The 16,345-nt window shown below is 53.7% G+C and overlaps 1 protein-coding gene across 2 annotated transcripts; it reads right to left on the reverse strand.

The window, feature by feature from the left end:
* Nucleotides 1–523: 523 nt before the first annotated feature.
* On the reverse strand, nt 524–11,546 carry Dbndd1 (dysbindin domain containing 1). 2 transcript variants are annotated; one of them, XM_076839373.1, is made up of 4 exons: nt 11,516–11,546; nt 3,693–3,839; nt 3,178–3,318; nt 524–1,766 (listed from the first exon to the last, which is right to left on the reverse strand). In XM_076839373.1, exons 1-4 carry the CDS (start codon nt 11,544–11,546, stop codon nt 1,609–1,611), a joined length of 477 nt encoding a protein of 158 aa, XP_076695488.1. In that variant the 3' UTR covers nt 524–1,608. The 2 variants fall into 2 exon arrangements, with proteins under 2 accessions (XP_076695488.1, XP_076695489.1); XM_076839374.1 differs by lacking the exon at nt 3,178–3,318.
* Between the last annotated feature and the right edge of the window lie 4,799 nt (nt 11,547–16,345).

Genomic DNA, 16,345 nt, shown 5'->3' on the forward strand with positions numbered 1-16,345 from the left:
TGGGCAGGACATTTATTCCAGAGAATTCCTTTTGCTGTCTTAGGGGATAGGAATCAGGGCACTGTCCTTAAAATGCAACCCAGCAAGCAGCCTGGCGCACAGGGCAGCTGGAGAGCGGCCAGTGCCCTCACCCACAGCAGGCCTGGTGTGCCTGTGGCATTTGGAAGGAAGAGCCTGGCTCAGGCCTTCAGAGGGTGGCGGAACTTTAATCCCACTCAGCGTGCCCCCCCAGTGGCTGCAGCAGAAAGGGTGGGAAGTGGGGAGGGAGACCCGGGGCACACAGCTGCCTTTATGAGGTGAAAGAGATGGCTGCTCAGTTCTTCCCCTGGAAATCAGAGACCTGGTCAGGCGGGAACTGACTTTCCTTCAGAGCCCAATAGTACATGGAGGTGGGGGAAGGGTCAGAAGTGGGAGCCTCCTGGATGTCCCCAGCACATGGCAGAAGCCCAGTGCACCCCTCCAGTAGAGACTGTGAAATGAAGGTCAAGGGCCTGTTTCCTTCCCAGAAACACTTCAGTGTGGAGCAGAGCAGGGCAGGCTGGCTGGGGACACAAAGCAAGCTTACGGTTTTTTTTTCAAAACAGTCTTTGATTCGCATTCAGACCAGAAGACTATTCTGGGTCTCTTCGCACATAAAAAGGAATTTTGGGAGCAGCTGGGTTGGGTGCCTAGGACATCCCCACAGCAGAGAGAGTAGGCCTGTTGGCCCTACTTCCCCTGCCCCTCCTTGGAATATTCCCAGGATCCGGTCCCAGGGTCACAGAGTGTGTTTGATAGGCTGTGCTGGGGCTGGGCTGTGGGATGTGGAAAACAGACAAAACTAAGTGCCCTTGTAATAGATGTGGGATGGGAGAGGGCGAGCCGCCCCCCTGAGCAGTCTGGGGTGGTGCTGAGGTTCTGAGGCAGTCTGGCAATGTTTGGTGTTCTAAGCTAAAGAGGAGCTGGGCCAGGCCCTCGCCCCAGGCTGTCATACCCAGGGACCAAGAGAAGCAGGCACAAGCTGTAGAGGGTGCCTGGGCCGGGGGACCTGGTGCCAGCATGCCCTCCTTGGACAGAGGGGAAGGGACAAGGCTGAAATCAAGGTGGAGGTGTTCTGGACTGAGCCTGCCCCATGCTTGGCTGGGGGCGGTCTAGTGACCCAGGAGCCACTGCCAAACCCACTGTGGCTTCCAAGCATGGTGGCATGGAGAGATGCTGAGATGGAGACCCCAGGGGGTTTTGGAGTGGCTCTCACAGGCTTGGAGCCCCCTCACCCCAAGCATACTGGGGAATCGTCTGACAGACAAAGAGCATTGCTCCTATAGACGGAAGTTTCCAGAAGGTTTAGGCCACCATTGTTCATTCTTTGCTTCGTCCTCAAGCAGTGCCTCCAGGTGGTATGGTCCCTGTTCCAGGGTCCAGAAACCAGCTGGATGTAAGGCCACTGGGCTGTGCTTGTGCTGGGGTGACCTGAGGCCTGCCCTGGCAGGCCTACCCTGACCTGCTGTCAGGAGCCTTACGGGGAGGGTGGAGGGCGGAGCGTGTCCTGGGTCTGAAGTGTTCTGCTTTGCCACCCTGGTGGTGGTCGAGCCTCAGCCCTATGGTGTCTCTGGAGCAGATGGAACTGGCCTAATCCTCCTTAGGTCCTTCCACGGTGAGAAATGTGTCCACAATGGAAGCCTGTCGCTCTGGGTCGCTGAGGGGCTGCTTCTCGCGGTTCTGCTCAGCCCTTGTCTTCGTCCAAGAGGGGGAACGCAGACAGCCAGCCCTAGGCAGCGGGTGTAGACCTGATGGAAGCAGACCAGGTGCTCTGTGGGCACATGTGGCTGGCATCTCTGCCAGCCCAGAGTCACTGGCTGCAGCTGCTGCCCTGGACCCCCTGTGCCTGGCACATGGAAGTCTCTAACACTGGGTCTGCCACTGGGTGGGTTGGGGTGGGGATGTGCACAGAATACAGAGATGTGGACAGATGACTCCTCTGGTGTCCTCAGGAGTCACTGCAGTCTCTGCCATGTCTGGCCCCCTCCTAGTGAACCTGGCGGGGCCTCCCCAAAGCCCCCAGTGTCCCCGTGCAGCCTGGGGCCCTGTAGGCTGTCTGGGGCTAGAGGTTCAGGTGGGCTAGCCACAGCAGCCACAGGCCGGCCTTCGCCCCGCACACACCTGTGGGCTTGTGGGTTGGAAGGGCCACTGCCTGGGACACACTGAGCCTAGTGGGAATGGGCTGGGACAAGCTGTTCACAAGGACAGAGCCAAGGTCACCCATCTATTGCACCCTGCCCCCCTCCCTGGTGCCACTGTCATGCTTAGGAGCCTGGACTCCCCAGGGAGACACAGTCTGCCCCTCCCCATAAACCCTTCCCCCATAAGCCCCTCCAGGGAACGTGTGGGCGGCTGGTCACTGACAAGATCCTCAGGAGGGCTTGTCCTCAGGGAGGCCCCCAGGGTGTGTGTGTGTGCAGGTTTAGCCTGAGCCATGGGTGCAGTGTGGAGGTTCCAGCCTGGGCCTGGGGGTGGAACAGGTGCAGGGTCTGGGCCTGTCTGGGAGCACTGGGTGCAGGTCACATCAGTGACCTTCACTGTTGGGGACAGACTGAAGGACACTTGTGTCCCCCTAGGGTGGATCCCGAACTCTGATGACGGCTTGAAGTAGAGACAGGAGGATGGCATGCCCGGAGAGTTGCTCGTGAGGTGGGCAGGGGGAAGGGCCTGGGATCTCCAGCCAGTGTCAGCACCTCCTTGGGAACCGGAGGGGGGGGGGGACCCAGTCAGTGAGCCAAGAGGAGCCAGGCTGTCAGATTCACCCCACCCCACCTTGTGTTTAGTCTAACATTAAAATCTACATTTAATAAATACTTTTTAAGTGACTGTGGCTTTGGCTTCTTGTTGTGCATTTGAGCAGAGCACTTCTGACAGGAGGGAAGTTCCTTCATGCTGGGAGCTGGTGTAAGACCACGTGTTGGCCACACATTTTCCTGAACGCAGGGCCTGCCCCTGCTAGGCAAGTGCACTACCGGTGACCCACACCCCCAGCTCTTGGAGATAGGGTCTTGCTAGGTTGCCCAGGCTAGCCTTAAGCTTGGGACCTTCCTGCTTCAGCCTCCCAGACTGCTAGGATCACACATGTGGCCACTGCACCTGGCAGGATCGGGGAGAAGTCCCCCCACCCTGCGTCACCTTCCCCCACCCTGCGTGCCTCACCTGCTGGAGATTCACTGGTCAGGTTCTCATCGTCAGAGTCGGCAAAGACCTCGGCCAGCTCCTGGTCTGACATGTCTGTCAGCTCGGTGAGATCCAGAAGGTCAAAATGGACCTCCAGAGAGGAGACGCTGCTCAGGGGCTCTGGGGTACAAGAAGATGGTCACCTCACAGTCCCTCCAACAAGGCTCTTCAGAGCCCGGGGGCCTAGGAAAGCGTACCGCCTCTTTCCACAGGCCCACGAGTGAACCAGAGCCTTCCGCAATGCCAGCCCAGGACGAGCCTGGGCAGAACAGGCCCGGGTGGTCTGCTCTGCAGTCAAGAGTGGAGAGCTCTCTGGGGTCTTCCATTTTACAAATAGCATGACAGGCCGAAGAGCCAAAGTCATGAGAACTCTGTAAGGGCTCAGCATGGCCAGACCGCCTCACCGTGTCCTTGCCCTCTAGAGCCAGGCTGCCTTGTTCCCTGTGGAGCTGGGGGTCCCCAGAGAGGATACTGGGCTGGTCAGTGATACTTACGCCTCCTCTCTGTGACCTGCAAGAGTCCTGGTGCTGGTATCGGGATGCCCACCTCCTCCTCAGCCACAGGAGTATGGCAACTGCTCTCTGTTCCATGAGCTGGGACACCCAGGGCAGCTGGTGGCACCTCTACCTCCTTAATGATCTCTGCAACCAAGAGAATTTTACCATCAAGACTTGGAGAGTCTCCCGGGCCCCTGGGATTGGGCCTGCGAACGGGGCATGAGGACCTGGTATGTTGCGTCTTACATTGAGGCTTGGGCAATGGCCACAGGTATCCAGGGGAGGCTTCAAACAAAAGGGGGATAAGTAGGGGACATTTCAAAGCAGATGTCTGCACAACCCCAGGGCCCCAGCACCAAGCTGCTCCTGCAGTGGGAATCCACCTTATCCTGTCAGCTCAGCCCTCAGGGGTCCCAAAGCCAGCTCTTTACTGTCTTTTCTCTGTAGACTTTTTCTATTAAAAACCCAGGTTATATCTGGTTTCAAAATGAAAAGAAGGTTACAAAGTAAGACAGGAAGTGCGGTCTGTCGTCCTAGCATTCCTTGGCCAACAGCCTCACTGTACAATTGGGTAAATGTTCTTCCAAGTTATTTCTGTGCGATTTTTTTTTTAAATGTACTTTTTTTTTTTTTTTTTTTTTCCCAAATCCCTGTCAGATGGGAACAGGAACCCCCAGGGACCTGCTTGGATGGAGACTGTGCCCTGTGGTCCCATGCAGCCACCAGCTGCCCCTTCTGGTCACTCGGGATTCATTTCTCCATCCACACATCCCCTCTATTCCTCTTTCAGAATGTACCAGAACCCCCTGCCTGCCCCTAGCTCCTCTTCTTTGGCCACATCCCATGCCTTCCTTCCTCGCTCCCACACAGCCAAAGGCGCCTGCTCACCAGTTAGGCCTGGCCCCACAGCCCCATCTCCCCCAGAGAAGAGGCAGAGTATCCTCCTCATTTTCTTCCCAATATGTCCCCTGTCCCCTGGAGCCCTAGCCCCTTCATGAGGGGCTTCTCTGACCCCTGACACCCACCCAAGCAGGTGCTTGTTGTGCGCTTGGGTAGGAGTGGCCTGCACAGGGCCTGGAAGTGGAGGCTTTCCTGCAGCCTTGGCTGTGCACATGGAACCAGCTGGGGAGCAGCTGCTGCCAGGAGGCTGCCCTGAGGGGGCTCACTGGGGGCTCCCAGCACCGACAGCTGCCTGTGAGGGGCGGCCTGTCTTCCCCAATGACACGGGTGGCAGTGTGGACACTGCTAGGTGAGACACCTGCACTGCTGACCCTACTTCCATCTCCAGCTGAGCCAAGGAAGATAGGAACACGGAGAGACAGATGCAAAGTGAGGGCCACCTGTGCAGGCGGTGGGGGTCCCCACCTTTCTCTGGGCCATCGCCAGTGGTAAAGAGAGCTGGGCAGAGTGTAGGAGATAGGGGTCAGGCAGTAGGTGACGCAGGATGATGGGCAGCCTGTCAAGTTGTGCCTGGCCTGACTGCTGTCCCCTGGCCAGGTTGCCCAGGACCTCCATTTAGTGGGAAAGCAGCCTGCGTCCCTGGGGCCCTTAGGTTGCATCACTGCAGGGCCTGTCCCAGGCCTGGGGACTGGTCAGTCTGGAAGGGCACAAGGTATCCTGTTTCTACTTGTATTGGCATCTGGAATGTGGTATGGTTTCCAAGTGTCCTTGGAGGGTAAAGTTACATCTGCTGGCGTCCTGGCCCCCAACCCAGCAAGGACGCCTTCCACTTTCCAGAGCACACACAGATGTGATTTAGATCTTAATCTGACGAGGGGAGCTGGCACTCCCCTCACCAGTAAGTAGGGGGACAATGGCCCAAATCACTGTCCACAGGGTTGAAACCCAGGGAGAGGACACATCACAGGAGACGTCAAGGTCCCCTACCTTAGGGTACAAGCGTATGATTTCTATACCACGGGCCTGTACTGTGGTCACAATCCCTCAACACTTCATAGAGCTCAGAGCTGCACCCCCTGGTGTGGCAGGCAAGACTCCACTGTGGCTAGAAGCTCAGGAAGGAGCTGCCATCTGTCTGGAGAGACATGTGACCAAGAGCTAAGAGGTACAGGTAGGGAGACTGAGGCGTGGAGGGCATGGATGACTTGCCGGGAGTCCCTGCTCTAGAGAGCCCCTAGCTAAGGAAGCCACAGGATACTCTTACCTCCCCAGGCTTTAGGGCCAGGCATGTGGCCCAGGGCTATCCTTATGCTATTGTAGGTGGCCCTCAGCTCCACCTCTGCCCCCTTTTGTCCCAATGGCCCCCTCCTCGCTAACAGCTTCCCTGAAATCAAGGAAAAGCAGCTCTGTAGAAAGCCACCTCTGGGAGATAGCCCCCACCTGGGCAGTGGCTCAGGGATTTCTAGTGCTTGTGTCAGGCAGTCTCCTTCCATGTTGCCAACTGCCTGCCTCCTCTCAGCCACCTACGAGGGAGGATAAGGAAACAGGCATAGGGTGGCGTCTATCGTCAGCACAGTATGAGGGCCAGCTCTGATTCTGGGGTAATGGTGCAAGGCTGAGAGCAGGGGATCTCTGTTCAGAGCCAGCAGAACAGGAAGAACCCTTCCAACTCAGGTGGGAAGTAGAATTCTGAAAGAGGAGAGAAGTGGGGTCTCCACTCGCAGCTGGCCTCTTGCTTGGTGGGGCCCTCACCTAACACAAAGGCACGCAAGCACACATCTGTCCCTCCAACAAAGACTGCTTACACGCCATGCTGTTCTGGAGATGAGGCATGAACATGAGGAGCAGGCTGTATGCAGGAGCAAAGGGGCCTTTCTTTCATTCCAGGGAAAGGCCAGGAGGGCTGTCTACAAAGACAAAGGAAGGGTCTGAAGGAAGCCGTGGGCACAGGCCCTGGCACTGGTCTGCAGAAGTCCTGAGGACATGTCACTGAAGCACAGCCAGGGGCACTGCAGTGGGGCCAGGAGAACAGGGTGAGGGCGGCAAGGGTGGGGGGGAGATGGTGGGCTGTGGGAAGGTCAGGTGGACAGTTAGTAAAGGGTTCTGCTGGCACTGTTCCCACCGGCTCCATGTGCCAGTTCCCCTCCACTTGTGCAGAGATGGGGTACCCTGAGTAGGACTCAGCCAAGGGCCAAGCTCCATCCCCAAGTCTTGCACTGGGGAGGGTTTGTGAACACCATCATGGCTCATTACTGATCCTGGGGTCTCACGGGGTCTTGGTCAGCACTGGAGAAACCCAGCTCCCCAGGCACAGCCTGTTAAAATGACTCTTAAGATCTTTTCGAATTTTAACAGTTGATGGTATCTTCGAGTTAGCTGGATATGGGGTAGGCAGTACCCATTTCTTTCTTTCTTTCTTTCTTTCTTTCTTTTTTTTTTTTTTTCTGTGTGTGTGTGATGCAGGAGATGAATCCAGGGCTTCACACAGCTAGGCAAAGGCTCTATCACTGAGCTCTACCACAACCCCCTGAACTTTTGAAGTTGCCATCTGTCTAGTTTTGATCCTTTGGTCATGATCTGGACTTTATCCTTCTGGTCCCATGATCTGTGCAAAAATTGGGGGAGAAAAATGTAGAAGATGCAACTTTTGCCATCAAGAGCACAAATCTTTTGGTTGTAAGAACACAATGAAAACAGAAAACTGAAGTCAAAATGCAAGGGACAGATGAAGCCTGAGCCCCCAGGAAGGGGCAAGACTGACCTTGGCATATAAAGGGGTGTGGCTGCTGTGGAAACAGTCCTCCAGATTCTCAGATCAAGCCTAGAGTTACCACAGACCCAGCATTTTCACTCCTAGGCACTACCCAAGAGAAATGTGAATCTATATCCACACAAAGACTTGGACGTGAATGTTCACAGCAGCATGGTCCCTGAAGTGGAAGCCCAACGTCTACTAACAGAGAATGGTAAACTAAGTGTGGATCATGTGGACTATCCATAAGTGGAACATTAACCAACAATATAAAACAACGATAGATACCACACATAGGAGGACTTCAACATTACAGGGAGTGTAAGTACAGTCACAAAAGGTCACTTATTGCATGGTTCCGTTGTATCAAATGTTCAGAATAGGAAAATCCATAGAAAGTAGATTGGTGATTGCCAGGGCTGTGGGAAGGGAGTGGGGAATGAACATAGTTGTTTGGGGGAGGTGATGAAAATATTTTAATATTAGTGGTGATGACTGCACAATTTTATGGATGTAACAAAAACACTGAATTGCATGCCTCAAAAGGGTAAAATTTAAGCTGGGCAGGTGGATGGATCCATCACTTGTGGACTTGCACTGGGGAGGGTTTGTGAACACCATCATGCCTCATTACAGATCCTGGGAAGCCCTCCGAGTGCCAGAGGAAGGCATAGTATGTGGCTGTGGGGGTGCACGCCTGAAATTCCAGCAGCTCGAGAGGCTGAAACAGGAGAATTGTGAGTTCAAAGCCAGCCTCAGCAAAAGCCAGGCACTAAGCAACTCAGTGAGACCCTGTCTCTAAATAAAATATAAAATAGGGCTGGGAATGTGGCTCAGTGGTCGAATGCCCCTAAGTTGAATCCCCAGTACCAAAAAGAAAGAAAGAAAAGAAAAAATTTATGATATTAGAATTATATCTCAATTAAAAAACAATCCTCATTAGTAACAAACAAGGGTTGATCTTGGCTGGAGTTGATGGGCAAACCCAGGGTGAGAAGTGATACACACCAGTGTGCTGTGTGCATATGATGGCAGGCAGCATGCACCGCCCCAGGGGAGGCTTGGATTGGGTGAGAGGTGTGAGGGAAGCAGCTCCCATTGAGTTCATGTGACTTCCCAAGACCTATGCTTGGACCCAGAGCACAGCAGGCCCACAACAAATGTGAATGAATGATCCCAAGACCACTTAGGTCAGCGAGAAGGATCAGAACCCCTTAGGGCAAGGCCCTTGGCTATTTCCAGGCTAGTAAGCAGAGTCACAGGCCAGGCAGGCAGTGGGTGGGATCTGGAAGCCTGGCTAAGCCATGACTTGATGGGCTGGAAGCCCCTGGAATCGCCCTGGCCAGGGCAAGTGGCTGTTTTCTTGTTGCTGTGGTTGTTTTTGCAGTGCTGAGGATCAAACCCAGGTCCTTTGTGTGCTAGACAGGCACTCCCACACTGACCTGTACTCCCAGCCCTTTTAATATTAAGACAGGGTATTACTAAATTGCTAAGGCTGTCTTCAAACTTGTAATCCTCCTGCCTCAGCCTCCCAGGTAGCTGGGATTACAAGTATGTGTCACCCATGGTGCCTGGCCATGTGGGTGTTTCCAGTGCTCCAGGAAGGACCCCAGGTATGGGGTCACAGCTATGTCGTTGACCCAGCAGACCCATGTCAGTGGGGGCAGGGAGCCCCTAGCTCCCTACAGAGATTGCTGCTGCCTGGACCTATGGGTGGGGACTTGAGTTGGGGAGCCACAGTCCTGCCCACCAGTTTTCCCCAGGGCTGACTGCTGACACCTGTGCTTTGCTGCTGACCTATTTTCCAGCCCATTTGTGCCTGGAAAACTTGGCCCAAATCTCATGTCCCCTGCTGTACTCCCAGGGCCTTGCCATTCTACATACCACTGAATCAATGAACAAGTGAATTAATGAAGTGAATGAATAAATGCAAAAAGAAAAATGGCTGCAGAGAGGAAGAGCTGGTCAGCAGTAGGAACCACTTCTGCCCTGTTTCCCCAGCACCTTCATCCCTGAATCTGGTCTCCCTCAAGTATTTTAAGGAGGCTGAGCTGCCCTGACTAGACTCATAGGCTTCTAAGGGTAGGGCCACGGCCCCTCTCTTTGTCCCTGCTGATCCTCAGACAGACTGAAGTGGGATGGGATAGAGCCCTGCTGTCCAAAGATGCTAGCTGTGCCCCTCAAGGAATGCCCACTTGGCATTCCTGTACACAAGTCTCACTTCTATGGTCTGCACACTTTGATATTAAGACATTGTTATTAATTCTCTTAGGTGCAAAGTATATTTTGTTACTGGAGACCAAACCAGGGTTGCCTTATCACTGAGAACTCAGATATGGTATCGTAATCACCAACATGAGGCTTCACGAGGTCTCACGAAGTAGAGTTCACTGGCCCAGGTGTAGACAAGGGAACAGGGCTAAAGGTATCAATGACATTGGGGCTGGGGATGTGGCTCAAGTGGTGGCGCGCTCGCCTGGCATGTGTGCGGCCCGGGTTTGGTTCTCAGCACCACGTACAAACAAAGATGTTGTGTCCGCCGGTAACTAAAAAAAAATATTAAAAAAATTCTCTCTCTCTCTCTCTCTCTCTCTCTCCTCTCTCTCTCTCTCTTTAAAAAAAAAAAAAAAAAAAGGTATCAATGACATGAGCCCCATCTGTTCCCTGGCCAGGTCCCTAACTATAAGGCACAGTGCCTGCACAGAACAAGCACCTGGAAGAAGTGTCTGTGCACAGACTGTTAGGATCTGAGAACCCAATCAGTAAGTGATGCATTTAGAAAATCAGCCTGCTCTCTGCCTTTAAACTACTGAGAAGTTCTTTCTTTCCTCAGAGGAGGAGAGAAAAAAAGCTCAACTCTTCTCCCAGGTGCCTCACCTCTTACCTCACCCTGGCCTCCCACAGCCCTATAGGGTAAAGGGGCTGCATCCTCTGACATGGAAATGGAGGCTCAGGGTGCACTAGCAGCTTGCCACATGTCACAGTTCAGAATTAGCTCTGAGTCCCCTAAGCCATTGCATTCCGGTCCTCCCCACTTTGGTGGCTAGGAGGCTGCTATTGGGAAGACCCAAGGTCCTGGGATGTCAATAGCAAGAGAGCTCTGATCCACTCCCCATGACAAAACAGAAAACCCAAACCCACTAGCTTCAGGGTGTGTCTCCTGCTTAGAGAGAGTGACAAGAGACTCAGACAGGACCCCCACCCCCATTACCAGACACAGTGGCAGGTGGATGGATCCATGGCTGGTGGACAGCCAGAGGAAGGCGCAGTATGTGGCTGCGGGGTGGGGGGGCTGCAGGGGCGGGGGCAGACTGGCAGCTGGCCTCTCCCCCAGACTCTGGCTGGCTCCCTGGGATGGGACACCCAGGACATCCAGGATGTGCTAGGCCTGGGCAGGCAGCCTAGGGATCACTGAAAACCGGTCCGGAAGAGACGTGAAATGGAGGGCTCCGAAGTGCCCTCAGATCTGCAGCCACCACCCTGGGCTGGGCCTGAGTCAAGGGAGGAAGACTGCCTCGGGGTCTCAATCCTCAGGGGGAGGGTCCCCAAGAACTGACAGGAGCTGCGAGGAGAGGGCATCCCAGGCACCCTGCCCTCCCAGATGTGTGGCCATGAGGCCGCGCGGACCCGCCACCCTGCAGCTCGGGAGCCCCGCGCACCCCCCACGGCCTCACTGAGACCCCGCCTTGCTCCCGCGCCCCTCGCAGCCTCCAGTCCCTCACCCCCCACCCCGTAAAAGCGGTGGCGGCGAACAAAGCCGACCGAAGACCAGCCCTCACCCGCGCGCCCATGCCTCGCCGACCCCGACCCCAAACTCCGGCCCCCACCCGCCCCATCTCTGCCCCTGGACCCCGGCTCGGCTGGGAGGGGGCTCGGGACGAAACTCCATGCCACCTCCCGAGGAGGGCGCCGGGCCGGGCTTCCCGAGCCGCGAGTGCAGAGGACCAGGGGGCGGGGACGCAATCCGTGCGCCCCTAGCCGGGCGCAGGGACGGTTTCCGGGAGGAGCCCGGACCGGAGGGCCCCCAGCTCGGGGCCGGCGCGGCGGGAGCCCGGAGCGGACCGCGGGTCTTCGGCCCCGGGCGCAGCGGCTGGGTGAGCCGGGGGAGGGGCTGCGGCTTGCTGCGGGCCGGGAGCCGCGGGAGCTCCGGGGCTGGGTCCGCACTTACCTCCAGGACCAGCGCCCTCCGGGGGCTCCATGCGGCTAGCGGGGTCTGGGAGGGGCGCAGGCGGAGGCGGCGTCACCCGGCCCGGGCGCCCCAACAGCTGCAGCGGCGACTCGGCCCGGGATCCAGGCACAGCGCATCGGGGCAGCAGCCGGGGGGCCGCGGCGGCGGGGAGGAGCCCGCGGGGCGGGGCGCGCAGCTGCTCCGGGTCCCGGGTCCCCTCCCCATCTTCCCCAGTCGGGCCGGACAGGTGCGGCCCCGCCCTTTTCCGCGCGCGCCCCCTGTCGGCCCAGGGTCCTGCAGCCCCCCTCCCCCGCAGACTTCACCCCTTTCAGACCCCAACCGGACGGGGCTCCCGTTTCCCATCCTCTGCCGGGTGCCTGGGGCTCCTGGCCACTCACTCGGCAGCCGGCAGCCCCGGTGGCTTCCGTGCATTTGTTCACCCCCAGGTATTTATGAGGCGCCAACTGCGTTCGGCGTCCGGTGGTGCTGGGGCGGTGGGGATCCAAGAAGGGGTCAAAGCAGCATTACCCTCGAGCGGGGTAAACCAGGAATTGCAAATCGTGGTTAATGCAACGAATCTACACCGAGGGTGGGTAGGGGTGAGAGCGGGCTGCGGGGAAGGCAGGGCCTGGCTCAGTCCAGTCTCATCTCCAAATGCTGGTTCTGTACCAGGCCTGTCCACAGACCCTGGATGTGGGCAGACCCTTGAGCGCTCATAATGTACCGACCTGTTTTTGCACAGTGTTAGGTCGGTGGAGGCGACTTGGTGGCGACTTAGTGGCAACTTAGAACAAAGCAGCCCGCGCTGGAAAAGAACATCCATCAGATGCCGGCGGAAACGCCTGTCAATCAGCCAAATCTCCTGACGAATGTCTGTCAAAAACAGGACCCCCTGGCCAATCCTGGAGTTCAGCCAACTCCCCTGACCAGCTCCAAGGGGGCAAGGGACCCTAGAAACACCTTTTCCTGTCCCAAGCCCTTCCCTTCCTGCTGTAAGCCCCATAAAAGTCCAGTCCGGTCAGCTTCCACGCGTTTCTCCTCAGACCCTTCCCCTGTCCCCTCTGTGGGTCTGATCGAGTTCCAGCCAGGAGTGATATCTCAATAAAGCCTGTTCAGCGGCCCTTTTAAATCTGCCTCCTTTGGCCGCTGCCTGCTCCGCCTGATCTGACACACAGTATCTCCTTACTTCTCCTAGTGATCCCAAGAAGGTGGTACCCTGAGTTTTCAGATGAAGAAACCGAGCACAGAGTGGTAGGTAGTAGTGTGCCCAAGGCTGCACAACCAGGGCTAGAAGTGAGAAGGACTCAGCGGGAACCCTGGCTCTGCAGTTCACAAAACAAAAACAAATTAAAGAAAACTTTCATGGGGGAGGAGTAATTTGTCCCAGTGGAAAAGACATTGAAGGAAGGAATATGAAGTGACAGAGGGACTTCAGTACTGGCTCCAGGGAGGGTGGTCCAAACAGCTTCAGCCAACCAGAGTCAGATTCCAGGATGGTTCGCAGGCCAGTTTCACTGGGTAGCCAGCCCCCTTAGTACTCGGTGAAGGTCAGTTCCACAGGCTAATAGTTACTCATTTTCTTTAGTTTACAAGGCAAACGAAAGTAGCTGCTATTTAAAGCCCTTTAAAGTGATTTCAGGCCCACAGAATGTGAGCTGCTGGCCTCTCTGATGCCTCTAGAGGCAAAGCTTCCCTCCCAGGGACAAAGCTGAGCTACAAGGTAGATGGTGGAGACTTAAACACTTAAACAGACCAGTGACCCCCCCCTCGAAAGTGGGGGCAGTGGGTGGGCATGGTCCATCCCAGGTAGTTGGCTTTTTTTTGTCAAAATGATTTTTTTTTTTTTTTTGGTACTAGGGATTGAACCCAGAGGGGTTTAACTCATTTTTGAGACAGTGTCTCACTAAGTTGCTTAGGTCCTCACTAAGTTGCTAAGGTTCAATTTGAACTCATGATCCTCCTTGCTCAGCCTTCCAAGCTGCTGGGATTACAGGCCTGCATCACTAAGCCTGTCATCCAAAATGACTTTAAGAAAGGCAAGGTAGGGGCTGGGGTTATGGCTCAATGGTGGAGTGCTTGCGTAGCATGTGTGAAGCACTGGTTTGATCCTCATCACCACATAAAAATAAATTAAGGAGCTGTGGTTGTGGCTCAGTGGTAGAGAGCTTGCCTAGCATGTGTGAGGTACTGGGTTTAATTCTCAGCACCACATATAAATAAGTGAACAAAATAAAGGTCTGTCAGTGTCTAAAAAACTTTAATTAATTAATTAAAGGTATGGTGTCCATCTACAACTAAAAAATAAGGTAAAGCAGTATTTCTTCCAGAAACTTCTACTCCCATAGAGATATTTCTGCTTATGATGTCTGGACATGTAACTTCTCCTGCCAATAGTATGTGGCAGATGTGACGTCAACTAACTTCTGAGCCTGGGCCATGAGAAGGATTCAGCTCTCATGGAAGCCTCCTATTAGAACCAGGCCACATGGCAGGCTATCTGCTTGGTTCTGGCTGTCTGTGCCACTGAGGTCCCAGCCAATAGCAACTTCAACTGCTTTTAAGTGAGTCCCAGCCCTGCCTTTGAGCTGCCCTCCAGTGGGGCTGAGTGAGTTGTCCCCAAGTCATTGTCAGGTTGCACATTAATGAGCAAAACAAATGAGGTCGCCGTATTAACTACAGCATTTTATGCAGTTGCTGTATGATTTCAAATTGTTATTTGATAGTGAATCCCACTTCAGGGACAAATAAATGATACAGAGGGGTTCTTGTCAAAGTCTTCCCAGCTGGTAATTGACAGGTGATTTGGCATCAGAGGCCAGTGTTTATTTTCTCTTTAACTTTTCCTTAAGGACATTCTCAAATACACAGGTGGGGAGAATGGCACAATGAGAACTCACCAACCTGATCTGACAACTTCTAGCTCATAACTCGTCTTCTCTGTCCTCAGTCACCTCCCTCTGCTGCTGGGTTGTTTTGAAGAAAATTCTATACATTATATCATTTTCTAACTACTTCAATATTTACCTCTAAGATATAGATTCATATTATCCCAACATCCAGGCCTGCAGTCAGTTGATGCACTAGGTAGCCTGAGCTAGTTTACTTGGATCACCAAGTGGTTGTATTAGGAAGGCCCAAATGTTAGACAAAAAAGTCAGTTGGTTTGTATGTATTAACATTTGCCCTTGGACTTTTCAGGAAGCTAAAATGCCATTTGTTAGGGTTTCTAAGCTGCACAGCTTGATACTGAATCAAAGTTTTGAAGCCATATATGTGAAGAAAAGACTCTTCTAAAAATCAGAATTCAGAATTCAATATGAAAAACCCAGATGACAGTGGGCCTTGTTAGGAGTGAAGGAGTGTGCACCCAGGGCTCCCTGAACTATTCGTCTTTGTCCATCCACAATGAAAATCAGTCTGTCTCAACTTTCCTGATGTAGCCATCCTATTCTTACCCCTTTTGTTGAAAGGAGTTATGATAATCCACTTATGTAATTCAAGGCTCCATGCCAGACTTCTACAGCAAAAAGCCAAGCATGAAGTACCTAGCGTGTTGGGTCTGTTAAGTAAGTGTTAAACAATAGCAATTACCCCACTGGGGTATCCAGCTGTAGTCTTCCCTGCCAAACCTCAGCTGGGAGACTCCTATCCCCACCCCAGCCTTGGAAAGAAGGTTCCTGTCAGGCATATAGACAGGCGCAGTGGTGCTGGTTCCTTGTTGCCTAGGCTCAGTCACTGGGCCAGACCTTATTAAGACTTCAGGGCTTGCTATGAATATAGCATCATGCTAAGGATCTGAGTTTAGTAAGTCAATGGTCTTTCAACGGACTGTTCCTTTCCAAGAACATTCATGGTCTGGGTGGGCAGACAGAAGCAGCTCATTGCTGTGACTCTGGTTGCCTACCAATGAGCATCACTCTCCTGGCAGATTGGGAATACCTGAGCCCACCTGTGCCTTCCTTCATTACTCATGCACTGCCCTCCATACAACTTTCTAGGGGGATTAGATTCTGGAATCTTCACTTCAAAAACAGATGTGAAGGAAGATGTGCTGCAAGATCTGACATCCTCCCTGCACCCAGTCCTGGGGATTAAATCCAGGGTGCTTTACCACTGAGCTAGATTCAAGCTCTTTTTGTTTTGTTTTTGAGACTGATTTCACTTAGCTGCTGAGGCTGTCCTCAAACTTGGGATCCTCCTGCCAAAGTCGCTGGGATGACAGACATGTGTCACTATACCAGGCTGCAAGATCACTTTTTTAAGAAGATAGTAGGGTCGGGGGCTGTAGCTCAGTGGCAGAGCACTCGCCTGGCATGCATGAGGCACTGGGTTCAATCCTCAGCACCACATAAAAATAAATAAAGATATACTATGTGTTCAACTACAACTAAATAAATATTAAAAAAAAAAAAAAAAAAAAGAAGATGATAATGTTGAGTGCTTAGGCAAAAGCAAAACAACCACTGGCAAATGAAGACAGACACCTGCTTATGACAAAGTCAGCCTTCTGGGTGACACAGGTCATCATGCGGATGTAATAGATGGTTGCAGGCACTGGAAATTTGCTTTGGAAATTATAAAATGCTTAGCAGTATTCAGAGCAAGTGGTTAGAAAAGGAAACCGATTGCCCTCTTTTCTGCAGTGCTTGTTTGGGAGAGAACATCTACAGTGATGGGACCACCGAGGCTGCCTCTTTAGGCAGAGATGGTTTAAAAATAATAATAATTAGAGAGAGAGGGGTCACTTGTTTTCAAAACTTTGGAGCTCAACTTGAACTTAATTTTCCTTGGCGTTTCTGTCCCCACGGAGGGTTTCTGGAAACCTGCCGC

The sequence above is a fragment of the Callospermophilus lateralis genome, chromosome 18, assembly GCF_048772815.1.
Source record: "Callospermophilus lateralis isolate mCalLat2 chromosome 18, mCalLat2.hap1, whole genome shotgun sequence".
NCBI lineage: Eukaryota > Metazoa > Chordata > Mammalia > Rodentia > Sciuridae > Callospermophilus > Callospermophilus lateralis.